At 43.8% G+C, this 22,050-nt stretch overlaps 1 protein-coding gene across 1 annotated transcript in view; it reads left to right on the top strand.

Moving 5' to 3' along the window:
- The window catches only part of LSAMP (limbic system associated membrane protein), a 658,501-nt gene that overhangs the window by 616,871 nt on the left and 19,580 nt on the right, over positions 1-22,050 (top strand). Inside the window, exons 6-7 of the mRNA XM_054973823.1 lie at positions 1,579-1,727; positions 13,477-13,512. Of these exons, the coding sequence (XP_054829798.1) occupies positions 1,579-1,727; positions 13,477-13,512 (185 nt within the window). The remainder of the gene's footprint in view (positions 1-1,578; positions 1,728-13,476; positions 13,513-22,050) is intronic.

The following is a 22,050-nucleotide window of genomic DNA, read 5'->3' as shown; positions in this document are numbered from 1 at the left end:
TCGTTCTGCAGTTTATGCTTTAAAAAATGCTTGTGTTCGCTGTCCCAGTTTAGTTTCATTCACTGATTCATATACTCTGCTCTCTCCTTTGATGCTAGCTTCCCAGTTTGTCAATGATAGTGGTATTTCAGAACTGGTTTCATATCCCCATTCTGGTGCTTATTTAAAGAGTTTATCTTTTTATGTCATATAGTACCAGGCATTAGTACATTCAAGATATTTAGGATCTATTATTTATTTACTATGCATCTTCTTCTATAGAAGGGCATAACTGATTATCATAAGGATCCAGGCACCAGTTCTTTGCAGAGTGCTTACAGAAGTGCTACATTTCTATGGGAAACTATGGGCTGTGTGGCACAGCATCTGTTTTGCATGGAGAAGGTCCCAGGTGCAGTCCCCAGCATCTCTAGTTTTTTAAAAAGGGATCAGGTGGAATATGGAATACCTCTTCCTGATACCATGGAGAGCCACTGCCAGTCAGACTTTGATAGATCCGTGGTTTGGCTCCAAATAAGGCACTTCCATGTGTCCACAGAGGAGAACGGTGCTTAGCCTTTCCTTCATCTTTTGTCCCCCCCCCTCAGTTCCTACCCACAAATGGAATTGCCTTTTGCAATGGAATCACAAGTTAGTGATCTATGAGGGGGTAAATATATAAAGGGAAATGGGAAGGTCATATGCTCCTGCCTACCACTTCTCTGCAGGCAGTGGTGTTTTACTAGCCCTTCTTTGCGAAGGAAATACACAGAAGAGACAGAATGTCTAGTTCCATTCAAGGTCTGTCCATAGTCAGAGGTCAGCTTTGATTCAAACAGAAGTCTCGTAGGCAGGCATCTGAGCTGAACTTTGATCAAGTACATACCCATGCAAGTAAGGTTACCAGTTCTGGGTTGGAAAATCCTGGAGATTTAGGGGAATGAGCCAGGGAAGGGCAGGGTTTGGCAGAAGGGAGAGACCTCCGCAGAGTATAATGTTTTAGAGTCCACCCTCCAAAGCAGCCATTTTCTCCAAGAGAGTCAGTCTCTGTAGTCTGGAGATCCGTTGTATTTCTGAGAGATTTCCAGGACCCAGCTGGAGATTGGCAACCCTGCATGAAAGAAGCATACTATCTCTCTGGTGAATCTTTCCCGATTATCAAATCTTTTTCTTTCTTACTTGCTTTCTCTTTCATTTTTACCTTCCTCATAGCTTTTATTGTCTCCATTCTAATTTAATCATAATATTTATTATTTGTGAATCTCCTAAAAAACTCATCACTGTGCAAAACACATAAAACGAAGGTGCTGACCAATGGCTTACAATCTAATTTAGATAACGAAGTACCAGAAATGAAATTTTTTAAAAAATAAATAATAATGTTTATTATTATGTACAAAGCCTCTTATTTTCTCCCTTCTTTGCCATTTTTATTGCACTCATATTTTTTCTTATTTCCTGTATGTCTTTGATCCCTGTCCTGCACCATCTCTGTTTAGCTGCCTTCAAATCTGTATTTTCCCATCTCTCTCTTACTGGAAAAAGTGAGTCATTCTATGTTGTCACTGTATCTGTCCATTATTTTTCTCGGTTCCTCAGGATAAATAACGCCAATGGTCTGGAGATTAGAAGCACGGGGAGCCAGTCCTACCTGACGGTGGCCAATGTCACTGAAGAACATTATGGCAACTACACTTGTGTGGCTACGAACAAACTGGGAATCACAAATGCTAGCCTATTTCTTTACAGTAAGTATGACAAAGGTGAAGGGAAGCCTCAAGTCAGTTTCACAACAATGTTAGCAATGTCTTCAGGTCATTAGGGCCTGGCATTCAATGTATACAAGGTACCATTATTATACAAGACACATGGAAGCTTATAGTTCCAAACCAAACCTAAATGATAATAGAGCAGAGTGCGTTGGCTTTGCCATTGCTCTACAAAGAAGCACAGGTTCAAGAGGATGAGAACATCATCTATATTTTAAAACCGCATATGGATACCAAAATGTTCTGTAGCAACCAAATCATTAAAGGGGTGTTTGAACATTTGGTAAGATGTAGCTTTGCAGGTATAAGCAAGAAGGAGAAGCTGAGACAAACTCAGGAAGGGGTGAAGAGAGGAGAAAGTAGAGAGAACTGACACCCAAAACAGAATACGTAAAAAGGTTTGCAAAGATTTGGAAGGATGTAGCATGTTGCAGGGCTGTGGAAAGAGATAATGCTAAATATAAAACAAACGTAAAAGATGGGAAGCCTGTACTAACTACAGGTTACTGTATTTTTCTCCACAAAAAATGGCTCTGTGTGTAGAAAAAGTAGTTCTTTATTTCCTTTAGGGAATTTATACCCGATCTTACAGCATACTACTCTCAAGGCAGCTTACAGTGTTTGAAGTAGCCCTTCATCTTGCTCTGTGTCACTGCAAATTTAAAAGAAGGATAATAAATAGACTTAAATCCAAGTGTTAGCTCATTCTGCAGGAAGGACTGCTAGATGATTAGAGATCAGACTGAAACTCTAACGAATGGCACAGTATACCATTAAGTGCAAGGTTATATCTTGCAACTTAACTTTTGGGGGGAAATAATGAGGCTGAGAAACAGGCTGGAATGTTTCTGTTTGCTAGAGTTTGCGGGCTTTCTGTATTTTCTGAAAATGTCCTTCTCTTCATTTTTTGATGAAACTAATTTTGAAAAGTATTTATCATGATTCCTAACTAAACAGCACTTTAAAAAAACAGTAATATAGGTGCTCTCCCATCAGACCTTCAGACTAGATCTTTATATCCAAGTTTACTTCTCTATAATAAAATTTGAGCATTAGAGCGATCTGTAATTTCTCTTGGGCATTATATACTGGGAATATTTCTTTTTCTAGCAATAGTTTCCTTATAAGGTCTTTACTGAAATGAAATACCCCTCAGGTCAAACTCAGCAACACTTACAGTTTGAATGAGTCCACTACCAAGCACCTCTGATGATCTCAGAATCTACAGCAAGTGAAGAATATAAACTAATAAATGACTAGGAGATGGATGAATGTTCTTAATACTGTGGTACAAATAAACTAGAGTAAGAACTTTGAGAGGAACAAGCCCAATTTCATACAGGAAGCCATTGGCAGATATAGGGATGCCCAAGAGATAATGGAGATATGGAGATCTATTTGTATTTTGTAGTAGTATGGGAGAGTCTCTGGTGTTAATCCATTTTACATTTTCTTTAAAAAAATTAGATCTTGGCAAGAATACAATTATTTCACTATGCCTACATAAACAGTAGTTTGACCATTTGTGCTCCCCACCCCCCATGTTTCTTATCGTTCCTCATACCACAAACTAGGTGCCTTGTGATTGCTTCAAAACCAGCAAGTTCCTGGTACCCTCTCTGAATAGGTGGAAACCCATAAGGACATCCTGGGCTGATGCTGGATCTGCTGGCATGGCTCACCAAAGGGCAACCCCAGGCTCCAAAGACCTGCAAAAAGGGAGGTGCATATGCTCAGCCCATTTCTTACTCAGATGGTTCAGATGGTTCCACTTTCCTCTCCAACATTTCCAGTCTCCATAGTTAAGGATGTGCTTGAGCTCCCAAAGCTGGGCCAGGTTGAGCATCTCCTATTGGGGAAAATACAAAAATATCTGTGGTGGGCATAGGCCATTTTCGCACTCTCTAACATGGTGCAAAACTCACGGAACGAGGGCATCTTCATTGTGCAATTTCTGATGTTATCATGATGGGGTAAAGTCAGAAATCTTGCCATGAAGATGCCCTCATTCCATGACTTTTGCGCAATGTTAGAGAGTGTGAAAACGGCCATAGTGACAATGCAGAGGAAGAGGAAGCACAAGGCACCTGGATTTCCCTTTCTTATTCTTAGCCACTCTAAGAAATGGAAACATCAAGAGGCTTTTTATTTTTCTTAACATCAATGTCAAATTAACCATGTACATAACTTGTGAGAAATAAAATGGCAGCCATTTATGATTAAAGATGAACACTTCTCAACTACCAGATAAGGTGGAAAAACTGAGCAAATTATCCACATACTCCATAGAGACTAGAAAAACTTAGTATTCCTGTGTTAAAGAAGTCTGGAATTGGAAATCTGGTAGTCTATAATTGACCATCTTAAGCTTTAGAAAGAAGCATAAAGCCAGTTTGAAATACCCCTCCAAGCCTGCTTGGCTTCAGATCCAAAAACAAACTAGAACAAGAGATATAGCCCTCCCCTTTCAAGTTTTTTTTCCTGGAATCAAAGGGTTTGAAGGATCAGGGGGAAAACTTTTTTTATGCTTTTTAATAGAGAACAAATTTGTTCAAAGCTATCCTCCCCTTTGAGAGGCAGATGGAATGTCAGTGCCGGAAGGCTCCATAGTGGTTGAAAAATGACAGTGGCTGAGATTGAAACTGCAGAATAGGGACAAAATGAAATGTTTGTGGCTTTGCCCCTAGCAAGTAAGGAAGAGACAGAGGAGAAGGAAGCAGGGCTTATTGGGTCCTGCAAATTATTTGAAAAGACAGTTTAGGAAAAGAGCAAAACAATTGACCAAAAACCTGAGATGTATTGTGAAAAGGGAAGAGGGGGTCCTTATAGGCTATGATGATGCTAAAACCAAAGGCACTTTCGTACACAGGCAATGAGACCAGAGTTAGAGGAAAGCCTCTGTCCTCAGCTGAGATTTATGCCTGACATTCCTAGTGTCTTTTAGGAACAGGAGGATTTATCCCAGGAAATGAAACTTAGCTAGGCAGGAGAGGAAAAAGAGATTGAACATATAGCAGCAGGAGTAATAACAAACTGCAGGAGGTGGACAATGCTCTGAAATCGATCAGAAATACCCAAGTGCTATCATCACTACAGAAATATAGTGATCAACACATCAGAGGCAGCTCCTCTAAACACAACATGAAAGGGAGCATTTGCTTTAGACAGATTTTTGTCACTTTACGAAGCATTGACCACAGATAGGTGTGGTTAATATATATAATTCTCTCGGTTGTTTGATGACCAGTAGTGAGTTAATTGACCAAATTTGGTTCTCTTTGGTGGTATCAATGGATAGAGATCTAGGGGGCATTCGGGGGGTGGGTGGGGAAGAGCACTTCCACTGAATCTCAAAACAGGTTAATCCATAACAGCCATGCAGCCAGTTCCAAAGGGGGGAAAGGGACTAGGGAGCATGAATTTCATAAATCCTTACTATGAAACAGAAAAATAAATGGAGAGTACAACAGAGTTTTGAGAATAAAAGTTTCCTGAGAATAGATGCAAGTTTTCTGCCAATTCTTATCACTAAATAATTTCTGATGCAGAATCCTACAACATAGTAATATTTTTAATAAGTGGGAAATCCAGGACAGCCCTTATAATTCGTTTCCTTTGAAGAAGACAATCCTTGAGACTTATGGTAGTTTTACAGCAGCTTCTGCTTCTCACTTTGGTAAGTTATTTCTTGTTCCCCATGATCGCAGATTGCAGAAATATCCTTTCTTTTTTCTGGGGTGGGGGTTAACAGTGTATGTTTGTGTATTTTGCTAAAGTAATTGTTTGTTAATGTTTTCCTTTATTTTTCAAGATCATGCTTTTGTAATAGCACAATGGCAACCATCAAAAAGAAATTAAGGAAAATTATTTTGGCTACAAAAAGAAAAGTAAATATTTATAATGCTGCAGCCATAGAGAGTGAACAAGAAATAACTAAATGCCATTAATTCAGAAGCAGAAGTAGCTGTAGAACAAAGAAGAAGCAAAATTATCATAGTCCTGATAAGCCTCAATGGCACATTGTTAGTCCACAATGGAGAGACTGGTATGGCAATTGCATTTTAAAGTAAATGTAAAGTCATCATCACAAATCAGGTCTGAAAAAATGCACGCACACACACACACACACCAATGGAATACAGCACCTTGGCAAGATCTTCTATAAAAACTGGGCAAATTAGGTCCATTCCAGACTAGGCTTGTTTGATTTTGTAATGTTTATATTCAATTATTTAAGGCAGTGATCTTCAGCCCGTGATGGGAGTACTCTCCCTGCTGGGTTGCAAGCCCCTTTGGGTCTGCCATTTTGGGCTGCCTTTGGGGAAGAAACTGCTGGTACTAGACATGAGTAGAGAGCCAGAAACTTATAGAGAAGGAAGCCGTGAGATGGCGAGGTAAGGTCATGAAGTGGTGGAGAAGATTCCTCCATACCTTGGACCATTGTCTTTTGCCTCACTATAGTATACCTTCTGGGCTTTGGCTTCCTCTTCCTACCCTGAGCTCCTTTGGTCTTCTGCCTACAGTCCTGGCTGACACCCCTCTTCCCGTCACATAGTTTCCTGTTAGATGGTTGCAAATTAATAGCTCCGCCTTCTATGCTAAGTGGGCCCTGGTCTGGAAAAGTTAAATACCATTGTTTTAAGTTCTTTCAAAAATGTTTCCTGGCAACAAATGCTGTATAAATGCCACAAATAAATCCATAGCCAGTGTAGAAGAAATCCTGGTGCACACTGTTTAAATCAATCTACATGGCAGCCGCCTAGGGTTGCCAAGTCCAGGTTGGGAAATTCCTGGAGATTCAGGGGGTGGAGCCTGGAGACAGTGGGGTTTGGGGAGGGGAGAGGCTCCCGTGTAATATGAAACCATAGAATTCACCCTTCAGAGAAGCCATTTTCTCCAGGAGAACTGGTCTAAATTGCCTGGAGAGCAGTTGTAATTCCAGGAGATCTCCAGCTACCACCAGAGGCTGGCAACCCTACAGCCACCACATAGCAGATCACCATGTAGATTGAGCAGCATTCTTTGTACTACCATGTGTGGCAAAAAGACCATTGTTTCTTGCCTTCCAGCTTCAGCCTCCAATGATATTCTAGAGAAAACTTCCCAATCTTCATACTGCACACTGTACTTGTAGAAAAAGAGGCCACGGGGAATAATTTCAAGAAGACTTTACTTGGTAGTGGTTCTAACTAGACATGGGCACGAACGGAAAAAAAACCTGACCACACTGTTCGTGGTTCATTGTGGTCAACGAACACGAACAGACGAACTGTAATGAGCATGTCCCATTAACGAATATGTTTGTTGTTCGTGGGGACCAGAACGGCCCCTGTTGGACTTAGAGAGCCCATCTTCACAGAGAGTGTTCAGCAGGCTCTCCTCCAGCCATCACTCAAGTTTGGTCAAGATTGCAATACAGATCTTGGAGTTTTACATTCCCAAAACCGACGCCCCCCCCGGAAACTCCCATTCAATACAATTGGAGCCATCAGTTGACTTTGGCCCCATTTACAAGTGGAGGACTCGAAGGCGGGCCACCTCCCTTCTAGGGGGCTGGTGGTCTGGCACCCCCCATTTGCCCACCTGCCCGCTAGGCCTTAGAGTATTGCACTGCACTTTCCTGCACAGACAGGGACGTGGGTGATGATGAGTGCGGCTGCTAGCCTGGTGGGCTTGGAGAGGCAGCGGTGGGCCACCCCCCCTCTAGGGGGTGGGGGGTCTGGCTGCTCTCTGGCAGCAACCCCCATGTGCCCTCCTGCCAGGCCTCAGAGCACTGTACTGCACTTTCCTGCACAGGCAGGGATATGGGTGATGAGTGCAGCTGCCGGGCCTCGTGGGCTCAGGGAGGCGGCAGCAGGCCACCTCTCCCATAGGGGGTGGGGGGTCTGGACGCTGACAGCTGACATCACTCACCTTCCTGCTTTCATGGAAAGGATGGGAGGGAGAGTAGATGTCATTTGGAGGGGTCGAAGTGTTCCAGAGAGGGAGAGGTTGAAAGAGGGACTGGGAACTGGGAAGATCCCAACAGTTGCGAGGCCTCATCCGAGGATCCCACTGATGTACTCAGCAGCGGCAGCTAACATCACCCACCTTCCTGCCTTTGTGGACAGGACGAGATGGGCAGGACAGGAGAGGTCATTGCAAAGAGTCATTCCAGTTCTATCCACAGAGAGTGAGGATGAAAGAGGGACTGTCCGGGAACTTGTCAGGGAGGGGACGCAATGGGCAGGACAAGTTGTGGGGAAGGGTCATATTGGTGCCATCCAGAGAGGGAGAGGTTGAAAGAGGGAGCATCCGGGAACTTGTCTGGAAGAGGAGGACCACGGGTTACCAGCTGTGGAAGCAGCCCCAAGAACTGAGGAGAGCTAGAGCCCACTGCACAGGAGCTTAGCCTAGAACCACAGTAGACTTGGGGAGGCTCAGAGCCCAGGAAGGTCCAGGTCCAAGGAGGGATACCCAAGGAGGTTGAGGTTGACCTTCACAAAGGTCAACATGTCCACCAGGTTTGGGTGCAGATGTGCATGGCGGAGACAGAGGAGGTCTCCCAGATGGGAGAACAACCACTCGCTCTGGGAGGGCAGGACAGGATGTTGGTTTCCACGATGGACAGGTCCAGAGATACGGCAGATTTACTCACCCAATACTCCAAGGGGTTGGAGTGGGGGCGCTCAAAGGGTACTCTTGCACCATAGTCTATGCCGAGTCCTCCACTGCGAGAGATACGCCCACTGCGCTGCGGCCAACCACACAGCCCACCGACAAGGCCCAGAGATCAAGTGGAGCCATTTGGGTGGGTCTCTCCTGGTGTGGCTCTCTTCCCAACTTGCCCCACCCTTCCTCCTCCTGCTCCTCCTCCACTACCCACCCCTCGCCCCTGCCCGGTTCCCTCAGGCCTGCTTTCTCTTTCTGGAAACTGAGCACTGCTGTGCGGAGCTCCTTTTTCCAGCACAGCATCTGACCCGCCCGCATGGCAATGCTGCCCTTGATCCGGGGGTCACAGAGAGAGGCCATGTGGCACCTCATGGCACAGAGGATGCAAGCGCTCAGCGATGCATGCCTGGATCCTCCTCACAAAGTCCCAGACCCTGGGGAGCAGTTCTTTTTTGTGCTTGATCTCCTTGGCCAGAAACTGGTCGACACTGTGGATCAGGGGATGACCTGATCCAGGCTGGCCTTGTAGAAGCACAAGAGCTTGGTGGCCTCCTTAAAGGGTTTCAGCATCCAGGACATCTGAGCAAGGACTCTCCATTCCATGGAGCTGAGACTCAGCTCCTCTCTCCTCCTCAGAACGTTCGTGGATGACAGGATGTCCTGCAACAGGCCCCTATGCTCCACCAGATGACATATGTTGTAGCTGGACTTTCAGGGGGTGGGCAGGTCCTGAAAGAGTTGGTGCTGCGGGAGAAGTGGGAAGTGATGCAGTGGCAGCTGTCCAGCAGATTGCGGGTCCACAATGTTCCCTCATCCCAGCTGTCCCTTGGCTTGCTCCCCAGCCAGAGCATGTCCCTCATCACCAGGTGCAGCTTGTGCACCGTGAACACCAGGCCTGAGAGGGATGCCTCTTTCAGGGCTGCCAACATGTTGCTTCCCATACCCGTCACCATGAAGCCACAGAAAAACCCTTCCCCTCTGGCCATCCACACCCTCAGTGCCGCTTTTACGGTGGTGGCGATGTTCTTCCCAGTATGGACCTCATCCATCCGCCGGGCCTGGAGAAGAACTACCCTGTAGCCCGGTGTCAAGCAGGGCATCTTTTTCCAGGTACCAGTTCTTGGCCTGGGGAGGCAGAGGTCCTCTGGTTGCCACCAGTGGGCAGTGATGGCAAGGTAGCCATGATGGCAGCCACTCCAGAGGTCGGCCGCAAAGTTCAGCCTTTGGCAGCCGACAGCTCCCTGAGCACCATGTCTTGCACAGACTGGTAGAGGGAAGGCAGGACTCAATGCCCAATGGTGCACCGTGACAGCATGGAGAACCATGGGGCAAAGTGTTGAATCAGCCTTTGGAAGCCCACGCCCTCCACAACGGATAGGAGGAATCCTTCCAGGGCAATCATCTCTGCCAACACATGAATGCCCACCTCCTGAGCCCTTGACCTCACCCTTTTCAACAGCAGTATCCCCGACCTCAATGGAACAACCTCCCCAAGGGTGGCCTGCCTGACCGTTCCACTCCCACCTGCAGCACCCTCCTGGCAAGGCTTCTTGCTTGAGTGGATTCTGGTGACCCTCCCACTGATCCTGGCTCAGAGGAGCTGGTAGCCCTCTGTCTCCCCCCACCAGATGCTTCGCTGGCCAAAGACGGAGACCACAGGCTCGGGTGGCACGTCTTCAGGTGCCTGGTCAGGACTGTCAATGACAGGTGCTTTGGGTCATTGCCCCTGCGCACCAGGCCATCACAGACACGGCACAGCACCACATCACACAGGGTCATTCAGAAGGGCTCAAAAGTACCTCCACACAGAGAGTTTGAACTGTGACCCACTAACTGTTCCAGGGGAGAGGGAACAAAGGGTTACTGGCTGCGCTGCGGAGCTGGCAATGGAAGATGGACTGAGGGGTGGACTGCAGGCAGGGACAGCACCAGGAGTTTGGGATGGGGACAGGATAGATGTTTCGTTGAACCCCAACCATTCTTCCATGGATCCCTTGCCCTCCTCCTCCTCAAACAGTTTAAAGAGTTCCTCTTCCCCTGGCAGCAAGAGCTTTTTGGCCTCCTCCACAGCCCCCACAGGTGATTTTTGGGGAACGGGAGTTTCTGCTGCCCCAGAGCCCTGTCCAGTACTGCTTCCCATGGGGCAGCCAGGACAATCTTTGCATTTCCCCCCACGACCACCCTTGGCCACCGGCCAAAGTCTCATTGTGCCAGCAAACAAGAATTAAGGAGGAAAGAAAAGGAGACAACACTGTAAGCAGTCCCTGCTTACATTGCCAAGGGAATTGATTGAAGGTGCCTGACTGTCTGGCTTCACGAACAGCGGATGAACGCAACAAACCAGGCTTGCGACAACCACTTGTTCATTTACAATGGCGCCTCACGAATGGCTTGTTCGTGAACAGACGAACGAGTTGTTCGTGGGTTTTTTGCGTTCGTAATGCTGTTTGTGCCCATGTCTAGTTCTAACATGGGGACTCAGGATGCAATGAATGGGACATTAGGCAGACCTGTGACTAGCCTTCTTTTCATTCCATGCCTGCCTGAAAATGTTTCACACAGAGCTATAGTATCAAGGAGAGTAAGGAGACAAGGTAGAATTAATAGGGCAGAAATGGGGTGGAATAAGAAGGGTGTTGCGCAGCAGGCAGGGGGCAGGTACTGCAGTTTCATACAAAGCAATGTGATAATGAGCCCAGAATGCTTTAGCATAACTGCTTGCAAAGAAGTGCCTCACCAACTGTGCGGGAGAGGGGTAATGGGCTTAAGTTATTTAAGCACACTAAATAACAAGGAGATTCTGTCACTGCAGCTGACTGTTTTCCTGGAACAATAGGCCCCCATTGCTTTATAAACACTAAGTTCTAGCCTAGCTGTGTATTTTCCAAGTAAGAAGACAATATCTTCTAGTGCCTGCTGTGACTTCAAACACTCCCATTAAGGCAGTTATTGCAAGGAGATCTGTCATTAGTCACAGGGATATACTTGACCTGCTGTATCCTGATTGGTTTACAGAGTTTCCGACAAGTCAGGTTATAAAAGCATAGAGTGCTCTGTGTTAAGGAGTGTAGCACTGCTGGTGGCTGAAGATGTTTATAAGCAAATAATGATTGACTGATGCCTTGAAATATCTGCCAAGAACTGTTTGAACTTGCAATGAGCCTCATGCAGGTCCCAAATGCTCAGCATGGGGGATTGGGCATATATTAACTTTGCAAGCAAAGTTACTTCTTGGACTTTAGGATTGTACTGAAACAAGCAGCAATTAAACTCCAGTTGGGCATGAGCACAGTTTGTGGTTGTGCTCGGGCACGCCTCACACACCTCCCTGGGATGTCCTGGTAAATTGGAACTTGATCTAGTACTAGAAGGGGCATCAGCCAGAAAGAGTTAGGGGCACGAACCAGCACAGTAACAGAAGTTAATTGAAGTTTTAGCTTGTCATAACATCTGAAAAGCAACCTATTTTTTTATACTACATGCACATTTGTTTCAGCTTATGCTGTTAATACTTCATTATGCACAGTATATGCCTTATACTGTTCTCAAGGCAGCGGCCTGGAGTTCCAAAGATCAGTTACTCTGGAGAAAATGGCAGCTTCAGAGGATGAATGCTATGGCATCACATTCTCTTTTTGCTCCTCACCCAGGCACAACCCTAAAACTCCAGGAATTTCTCAAGCCAAAGCTGGCAACCCTACAGCATTAAATTTACATATCACTCAGCATTGGCGTTGGAATAGATGACCCTGGCGGTACCTTCCAACCATATGATTCTATAAGTCATTACTGTACATGGAACTGATCTTCTTGAGAATTCAGATTACTGTCAGTCTGCAGTCTCACTGAAACTGCCGTTGAATTCTAGAAGCCCCTTTCCCTACTAGGCGTGTGCAATTGGATATTGCTGATCCAATACGATGCCTGATATTTAGAGTATCAAGTCTGATCAGTGATATCCTACACTGCTGCAGTCTCCCTGAGACAACTGCTGATTCTAATGTTATCAATCATGATAACCTGAGTATTAGGAGTCATGTTGGGGAGACAGCAGTGAGGAGATTGGCCTCCCCAGTCCAGAGGCCAGGTCTACCCTCAAATAAAATAATATCTCTTAAAAATTTAAAGGCACCAGTTCTCGGCTGTCTAGCTATCTGATATGGTAACAATATTCCTGATATTTAATTATAATGATTAACACACCTTCCTGATATGAGATTAAAATTATGTTTAACCTACATACTGTACTCCTTACACCAGTTTCCCAGTCTGTAATATTGGGACAATGGAACCTGTAAGTTTCTAACTGACTTGTGAGAAGGAATTTCAAGCCAACATGGATGGAATACAAATATGGCATTAATATAGCGATCATTTCAGCTGTACTTTTTCTAAAGTTTTCAAGTTAACCAAATTCTTTCCTATTTTAGAAGTGAAATAGAAACAGCTACAAAGTGGTTAGTTTACTGTTTGGAAAACACCTGTTGTTTACAGAGATTTAGGAGTTTGGGGTGGGAGAACTACAAAATGCAGTATTGGCGAATAGTGACATATGGCCATAAGATTTGAGTCGTTTGCACTTTTTAACCTTCTCCAAACATTGCAAAGAAGGCTATGATACGTTTTTGGAGGGGGGAGTATTCAGATTGTATGTAAAAGTATGTAAAATTTTGTTTGCTGGCTCCAGTGCAATGTAAGTGTCAATGCATAATACAAATTTCACTGGGAAACAAACCAGGCAAAGAAACAGCCAGGACACTGGACAGGAGGATACTGATATGCTGATCCTTGGAAGCCGGATCATGCTCTTCAAGCACAACCAGCCTACTGCAGGCATTGTCTTTCCCTTTATATTCTCTATGCTGTTTGTATAGCTATGACTCTTCCAGATGGCTCTTCTTGACCTCCCCATTCTAAGATGTGGTGCCACCCACTTAGCCATGAGGGTATTCAAAAATGTTCTTTCAAATCAGAGCATTCTCAGGTTGGGAGACTCTTCAGGTTTGTAACAGCTGCTTGTGGATGTAAAAAACTGCATGTTGCTTATTTTTGTTCTGTTGTTTTTCTCACTCCTTAGAGAAAATATTACCCACACTCCCCAATCCTTTTCCAGGTCAGTATATGCTTTATGTCACAGTAGCTTTTTGAGCTGGGTCATTCTCCATCAATTTAAAAAGTAAGATGAACCATGGAAAAGAAAATAGTTTAAACACTATTTAAAAAGAAGACACCCCCTCACACCTACCTTCCGATTATTTTGATCCTTATTTACCCTGAATCTTTTCTCAAACCACTGGTTTCTCCAGCATGTCATGTTAAGTCTGAAGTGACTCAGCCCATTCTGGGCTCTTCTTTTGTTCTTTCCTCCTTCCTCTAACCATCAGTCAGACTTGTATAGAGTTGTAAAGGGTGGTGTCTCATAAGCAGCTTTCAACACAGAAAGCACTTGGAAGATTCCTTCTCTGAAAAGACCTCCATGTTAAACATTTGTTCCATGTGAAAAGATCGGGGAAATCAAGCGTCCATCTGACAAGAGCCAAGTGACTGACAGGGGATTACTGAAGCAAAACAGGAGTTGTCTTGAATGGGAGATGGTTGGGAACCCCATATGAATTGCATGGTGCATCTCTACCCTCCTAAGGTGAAGATTCCATCATGAGATGATCTATTTCTAATAATAACCATTGTAAGCTGCAGACAATGCAGAGTGGCCACAGTATTTTATAAGCCTATACTATATTAGAGGAAATGAAATCATGCTATCTCTTCACTTGTCCATACCAAAGAATTCAGACTAAAAGTCACCAATCCTAAAAGTTTCAGCTGGGTAGTCATGTGGGTATGAAGTAGAACAGCAAGCTTCGTGTCCAGTTGCACTTTAAAGGCCAACAAGAATTTCAGGGCATACGCTTTCAAGAGTCAAAACTCTTCATCAAATACGGAATGTTCAACTCTCTTAAGTGGAACAACTTATTGGTCTTTAAGGTGCTACTAGACTCAAATTTTGCTAAGCCCAAACAGTCAACATTGATGACTTCAACAGCTGCTCATTTTACCTCTCAATATCACGTGTGCTAGAACATTATGCTTTTTGAAACGACAACATAGATCTCTCATTTGTGAGTTATTTTAATATTAGAACACTTCCAATGCAACAGGCTTAAGGAGAATGTATGTTCACATATAGTACAGTCTTGATTTTGGGGATTTGTTGGTCAACAGAAAAAAAAAATACTAGCGCCACAGCAATGACATAGCACCACCACAGCAATGACATATTAAGCAAGACAATCAGGGCATACATCCCCTGATCTACTGAAAGCAGCAAGTGCTCTACAGGGTACAGGTGTTGTCTATTTTACACTTCCATGTGTTGTTTTGCATTTTTCTTCATCAGTGGTTGTTGCTGAAAATACAACACAGTGCTAGAGATGGACCACTGATGCAATCCATCTGATTAAGAATCATATGTTCATTCCAGCTTCCAGGCATTTGTCCCAGAAGTTTCCACTTGCTTTAGTAGCAAAGGTTTAAAATGGCTGAAATGTTGTTGCAATAAGAGGCTACAATGGGTTAAAATGAAGGCAAATCTACAAATACAATTAAAGGAAAGCACATGCAAAATCAAGCTACTAATAAAACAAACCCTGAATAGTTATTGGCAAATAACATTCAAGAAAGGCAGTAAAGTAGGCCACTGGGAGACTAGAATTAGAAAAATAAATCCAATTAAACATGATTATCATATGAAGTAGAAATGAAAATGTACACAAATACAAAATAACATTTTAAAAGGCTGCTTTGGGTTTAAGTTTGGCACTTCTAAATTATTTATAGAGCCCATGGGATAAAGTGGGATAAAAATCTAATAAACAACTTTGGATTGTAGTTTTATTCAAGACAAAAGTTTACAATGAAATTCATAGCCCTCATTATGTCTCTTTTTTAAAAAAAATCCACCACATGTAAGGACATGTTGTGTTAAACAAATTGTGTTATAGATCAGTGTTTGTCAGATAAATTATACAGCAAATATGCAAAAATCCAGAAAAAATTAGTTGAGATTCACTTCCATTTAAACTGACAGGACAAGTTAGATGACACCAACAGTTGCCATCTTATGCACGTCAGTGGACAGAAGGGTGTAAATCTACTTAGGATAACGCTGTAACTGAAGACCACTTGACTTCAATTAGGTGTAATCATGAATAACTTTCTGTGGATTGGGTCCTACTAAATGAGGATCTTTTTATTCTTTGCTCAAACTACCAAGATTAATGCAAAGAAATATATTTGCATCCACACATTTAAAACTTTGGCCTCTCAGCCCATGAATTTTCCTTGGTTTTTCATCTTATATTTATAACCTGTCAGTGGGATATGGACTGTGAAGTATTCCATGCTTTGGTTAATTTTCCATGATTTTGAGTCACATATTTTCAAAGCTGTATCCCTATCTTCTTTCAGTGCATCCAGAGTTACTGTGAGGAATTCACTGAGCAAAAACATTTTAATATGTCAAACCTTATTTCTGTGCCAAATGTTTCCAGCAGTTTTTTTGCCATGGGCAATTAGCACAGGTATTGATGCTTTACTAACTGTTTGCTCTGCCTTTGCAATTCACCTTTGATAGAGCCTCAGGAAGAAAGATACTGAGTTTCTTAACTGCCTAGACAGGGCTTCTATTCTCAGCCATGAGTGGCGTTCTCTGAAATCTGGGTTGTGTAATCCTTGATCTCTAAGGCCTATAGTTAAGGGTTTATTGTTTGCGTCTCTAAAATATGAATCAGCAGTTTCTAACCACTGAGGAATTGCAGAAACAAATTTATTAGTGAACTGCCTAGATATTAAAACCACAATATCATTTCTGAGAAATTTTGGTTTATGCGATATAAAAGGCATGCATCCTTGACATATTATTTCCAAAATATGTTCCTCTGAGCTGTTGTATTTCATTGGCATCATTAGGGATTTGGCATTATAGGTAGACCACATCCCAAACAGATCAGCTATTAAGATGCTCAGAAGTGCCAAGAAGCCTGGAGAAAAATGTCTAGTCTCTTTAACAGAGGCTTAACGGGATGTCATTTACAAGGTGATGTTATTTACTTCTGTGCCATGTAGCGTTTCAGCTGCCCATTTCCACACACGAAGCCTCTGTTAAAGGGAGAGGACATTTTCCTTCAGGCCTGTTGGCAACACTAGTTCAGATAATGCCTGCATGCCATCCCTGCGTTTTCTTGAGCTCAGTGATACCCATGAAAAAATGATTTTTTTAAACTCAAAATAAGGTTACTGAGATTTTGTGTAGATCCCCGTGTTAAGACATTCCTTATAGTCTGTAAGCCTAAGAACACTTTCGTGATAATAAATTCCATTGAATAAAATTAGACATTTCCGAGACAGCTGCTTAGGAGTGCTCCCTTTGTTTTTTCCTCTCTCGTACTACTTCTGTATGAGGTTTCTAAACATTTCCATTTCAGAATTCTGGGAAGACGTCTCCCCAGACAAGGAGCAGAACCACAAGTGACAAAAGGCACAGATTGGACACTTGTCTGCTTCCCTCAAGTTTTGATGGGAAATGTAGGCGTCCTGGTCTCGCAGCTTGGCTCTCTGACTGCTGTCCAATGGACTTTTCAACTGTCACTTGTCCAACATTCCGCCAAGCTGCCTACATTTCCCATCAAAACTTGAGGGAAGCAGACAAGTGTCCAATCTGTGCCTTTTGTCACTTGTGGTTCTGCTCAAGGAGTCCCAGGCCTCAGCGGACCAATGAGCATAGGATGTGTGTCAAGTAAAACACTGTTCATCTTGTAAGGACTGAAGGAGCACACAAGTCATCCCCAAATGCCCCATGGACATGCCCCTGCAGTGGGGGGCACATTTAAAACCTGCATTACACTTGGTTCAAGAGACAGGTATCATACAACTACTACTACATGAGACAATGCCCTGATCTGGACCGCCCAGGCTAATCCGATCTCATCAGATATTGAAAATGTAAGCAGGGTCAGCCGTGATTAGTACTTGGATGGGAAACCACCGAAGAAGTCCAAGATTGCTATGCAGAGCCAGGGAATGACAGGCCACCACTGAACATCTTTTGCCTTGAGAAGAAACTCTATGGGGGTTGCCATAAGTCAGCTGTGACTCAAAAGCACTTTCCACTGCCACCTGACCCAATCAGAGAATCTGCTATGTAAAACCAGCCAATCAAATCCCATTTCTGCTTTGGTTGGGCATAAATGAAGTCCCATGTTCTTACTATAGGATCCCTCTCCTAATGACCTGCTGAGAGTTCATCCTTCTCTGTGCCTCGCATACAGCAGTCTTCTCTGTCCATATAAGACTATACCTCTGGCTTACAGTTGAAATTCTATAATTACTTACATTCCCTTCAGTTTTTATAGAGGTAGTAACAAAATAATGGTAGGATGAATTTAAAACGAGTCAACCGCTGTTTTCATATTCCTGAATGAGACATATAAACAAAACAAGAGAGCCCAAATAAATGAAGTTAGCTGATGGGGAGGGGGAGAATAATGGTTCCCTTTCCATGAAGAGGACACTGATTGGAGAATGGCCCTGCGTTGCCTGTAGATTGTAGCTAGTTTCCTCTTAGTTATAGTCAACAACATAGCTTGTACTAACAGCTTCAGTGGGAGGATGGGAATGGTTGTGAGTTTGGGGCAAAGTGTGATTGATCATTTGGATCCAGTAGCCCAGAAAAGTATGCACCAGTTTTCTTATTAATAACTCTGCATTCTTAACAAGGATTTCTGTTGGTCAAACCTACCTGGTAAATGGAACCATTTTATCCCAGCATGTTTTTCCTACTTTTCTTAACAGTTGAACTGTTTGCAGGTGACTTTGTGTCAGCAGGAAACTGAATACCTTATGGAATGACCAATTCACGTGCCAGATGTATCACTTTTATTTTGAAAAGTGGTTGTTCTCAAAAGGCATATTTAGTGTCAGTTTACATAACTGCATAGAAGCAGATTTAAATATAAAGAAAGACATTATATGTCCATAGATATAGATGAGATTAGAGAGTAAAGCACATACTTGGCAATGAAAACATGGGTGGTCTTTCTAGTATTTCTGCTTACGTCTAGGAAAAAAAACCTGATAGTAAACGAAAACCCTGGGGGAGAACACACTAGTGACCGTTTCACTTGATGCTGCTGTGATGTCCGATTTTTCATACCACTTTTTTAAAAAACAGAAGAATCTAAAGAGCAGTTTACAAGTTTTGTACAGACAGTTTTGAATAAAAGTAACAACCCCCAAACAAGAGATGGAAACAAGCACGGATAAAGAAAGATTAGATGCAGGCACCTCGTTTTATTACATGAAGGCAGTGGCCCTGGGTATTGACGCACATCATCTCTTTCACAGATGCATCCATCATATGCAGTGGGACCACAATGTACATCACTCTGTGCCTCTGGCTAAAAATATGGGCATAGGGTTTGACCCCATCTCAATTCCATGCACAGAAGTACGACTTCTTCCTCCCAAAGCAGCCCCAAATGATTTCCCAGGTATACGCTTTTGAGAGTGAAAGCCCTCCTATGACGAAGGGATAGCTTAGACCTTGGAAACCTTGTTGGTCTTTGAGGTGCTACAGGACATGACATGATTCTTCCCTCCCATATTTTATTCTCACAATGACCCTGTAAGGTAAGTTGCGCTGAGGGTGAGTGACTGTCCCAAAGTACCCTGCTGAGTTTCATGACAGAGTAGAGATTTAAACCTGCTTCTCTATAGTGCTAGTTTGACACTCTAATCACTGGCATTCGATAATGGCATACTCGTGCAGGTTTTTCATTTATAGGCTTGCCCACATAAAATATGTTTTCTATCTCATTTTGAAGCCAGTGTGGTATAATCAATAAAGCGTTAGACTTGGACTGGGTAAACCCCTTCAGAAATGAAGCTCATGGGGTAAACTTCTGCCAGTTGCCATCTATCTCATAGCACATTTTCTTTCCTGCCCTTTGTTCAAGAAGCTTTGGGGGACCGGTCTCACAGGGCACTTATAATGATGAAACAGATAATCTCACATACAAGCAGTACCCCCAAATGAAAAGACATTAATTGGCTGCAGTAACTGCCCCCTAAATGTATATTAATCAATATAAATCAATGTAATGACAACCATTAAGATGCATAAATCCTTAAGAAGAGTACAGAGAGGCACCTTCTACCTATGTACTCCACATTGGAAAGGAGGGTGCAGTATGTTGATAAATACCTAAATAGAATCAAAGAGTTTCTCGAAGAGCCAACTGCTCTTTCTCTCTTTTCTCCTGACTGAGTTCTCTTTCACATAATAGATTCCTTCAGAAATACTGAACTGAAATGGAAAGATATGGCAATGGGATGGGTAGGGGGGGAGAGCTGTCATTTCTTTTTTTTTAATCCTTCAATGTAAAAACAAATTATCCTGTCCAAGACAGTAGCAGCCAAAGAGCAACCACTTTCTCTTTTGCCATTTCCACACATCAAGGAATTTGCCTAGCAAATTGGCTTCTCGTTTGGTTATTTTCCCAAACAGTCTTTTCATTCACTAACCCATGATGGTAAAATCATTCTGGAAATACCCGGTTTATCTTCTGGACCCAGGCAGTGGGCTGAGCCCGTTGGTGAACTGGTTGCCATTCAATACCTGCCTTCCTGTTGATAAAGTATATTCCACATGGCTGCACTTGCATGATTAATACCACTGTCTAAGCGCGCTTGCTAGCAACAGAAACAGCAAGGAGGGAAAAGTCCTTTCTGAACAAATTGGCCTGATGCAAAAGCAAAAGGGTCTTTGTTGTTGTTGTTTGTTTCTGATGAGTTCCAAGTGCATGGACTTCCAAGAGAGCAGAAGATAAGGGAGACTTTCCAGTACCACCAACACAGGTCTCCTCTGTGGAAATGCAGGGCATTAGGTGTAAGGTAAAGAGTAGGGACAGGCTTTTATAGGAAAAAGGTATATCTATATATTTAAAAGAACACAGAGATGCTGCTGCTGCTGCTGCAAATGATAGCCTCGCATTAGCCCTCCTGCTAATAGGAGGAGCTCGAAATTCTTCCCTAATTACAGCTGATCTCCCACCTACAGAGATCAGGTCCCTTGGAGGAAAAGGCAGGTTTGGGGGCAGATGCTGTAGTACCACATCCCTTTAAGCTGCCTTCTCAAGCCCTCCCTTCCCTGGGCACCATTCCCAGATCTCCAGGAATCTCCCCAGCCAGAATCGGCAATCACATCTGTAACTCCATCTTTACTTATGTCTTCACACCTTTATGGTGAGCATTTCCCAACATCTGTCAGTGGCAGTCTATAGTGTGGCATGAGCACAGACAGGGCTTTTTTTCAGCAGGAATGAAGTGGAACGGAGTTCCGGAACCTCTTGAAAATGGTCACATGGCTGGTGGCCCTGCCCCCTGATCTCCAGACAGAGGGGAGTTTAGATTGCCCTACGCGCCACTGAGCAGCACGGAGGGCGATCTAAACTCGCCTCTGTCTGGAGATCAGGGGGCGGGGCCACCAGCCATGTGACCATTTTCTCCAAGGGCAACCCACTGAGTTCCACCACCTCTTTTCCCAGAAAAAAAAGCCCCGAGCACAGGAAATACTTGGACACAATATAGGCTGTACATTAGGGGGAGCCTCAACATAGGACTGCATTTTCTGCAGCAGACACATTTCTTAAAATTTTTAGTTTTGCCCATATATGTGTAGGTAGGAAGAGACGTGTATCATTTTATCAAATTAAGTTTTATCAAATGCCTTCATCAGATTATCCATATAGTAGAAGCCAGGTCTTTTATATGTCAGATTGCCAGCTCTGGGTTGGAACATTCTTGGAGATTTGTGGGGTGGAGCTTGGGGAAAATGGAGTTTGAGGAGGGGAGGGACCTCAGTGGGGTATAATGCCTTACAGTCCACCCTCCCAAAGCAGTCATTTTCTCCAGGGGAACTCATCTGTCATTCTCCAGGGGAACTCATCTGTCACCTGGAGATCAACTGTAATTCCTGGAGAACTCCAGGCCACACCGGGAGATTGGCAACTCCCCCCCAAAAAATGGGTCAAATCTACAACTAGGACTAGATTTTCAAAGAAGTTGACTTTTGTCTTCTGTGTGCACCAGTTAGTTCTGTGCAAACCTGTGGAGCTGCTTTAACATAGCCAGGGCCGGCATCTGCATCCCTTGAAGTGGCTTAGCAGCCAGGCTCTATGGCTGCCTGGTGGGCCCCCTGCTGCTGCTGCTGCTGCTGCCTGAGCAACTCACCCGATGACTCACCAGCAAGGACAGGGAGGGAGGTGAGGTGACTCACCACCAGCTGGGCAGGCAAGCGTCAGGAGATGCAGGCAGGCAGACAAATGGCACGACATAGCATGTCCCTCTGCATAGTTACTCAGAAATAAGGCCCAATGTGTCCAAGAGATTTGTTTTGCCCTGAATTGCTGTAAACTTGTTAAAAAGTTTTTGAACCATCTAGAGAAGGAAAGGAAAACTAACCACCGAAGTTGTAACCCATTTTGCTGTATGTCAGTCATCAATAAAGAGGTTATAGTGGTCAGTGAGCTAAGCATCTCAGAGTACTAGACAAATGTGTGTTAAACTTCCTTGGTGAGGAAACTCTTCAGTTTGA

The sequence above is a fragment of the Eublepharis macularius genome, chromosome 3 (assembly GCF_028583425.1).
Source record: "Eublepharis macularius isolate TG4126 chromosome 3, MPM_Emac_v1.0, whole genome shotgun sequence".
Lineage (NCBI taxonomy): Eukaryota > Metazoa > Chordata > Lepidosauria > Squamata > Eublepharidae > Eublepharis > Eublepharis macularius.
This window is presented reverse-complemented; position numbering and strand designations above follow the sequence as displayed.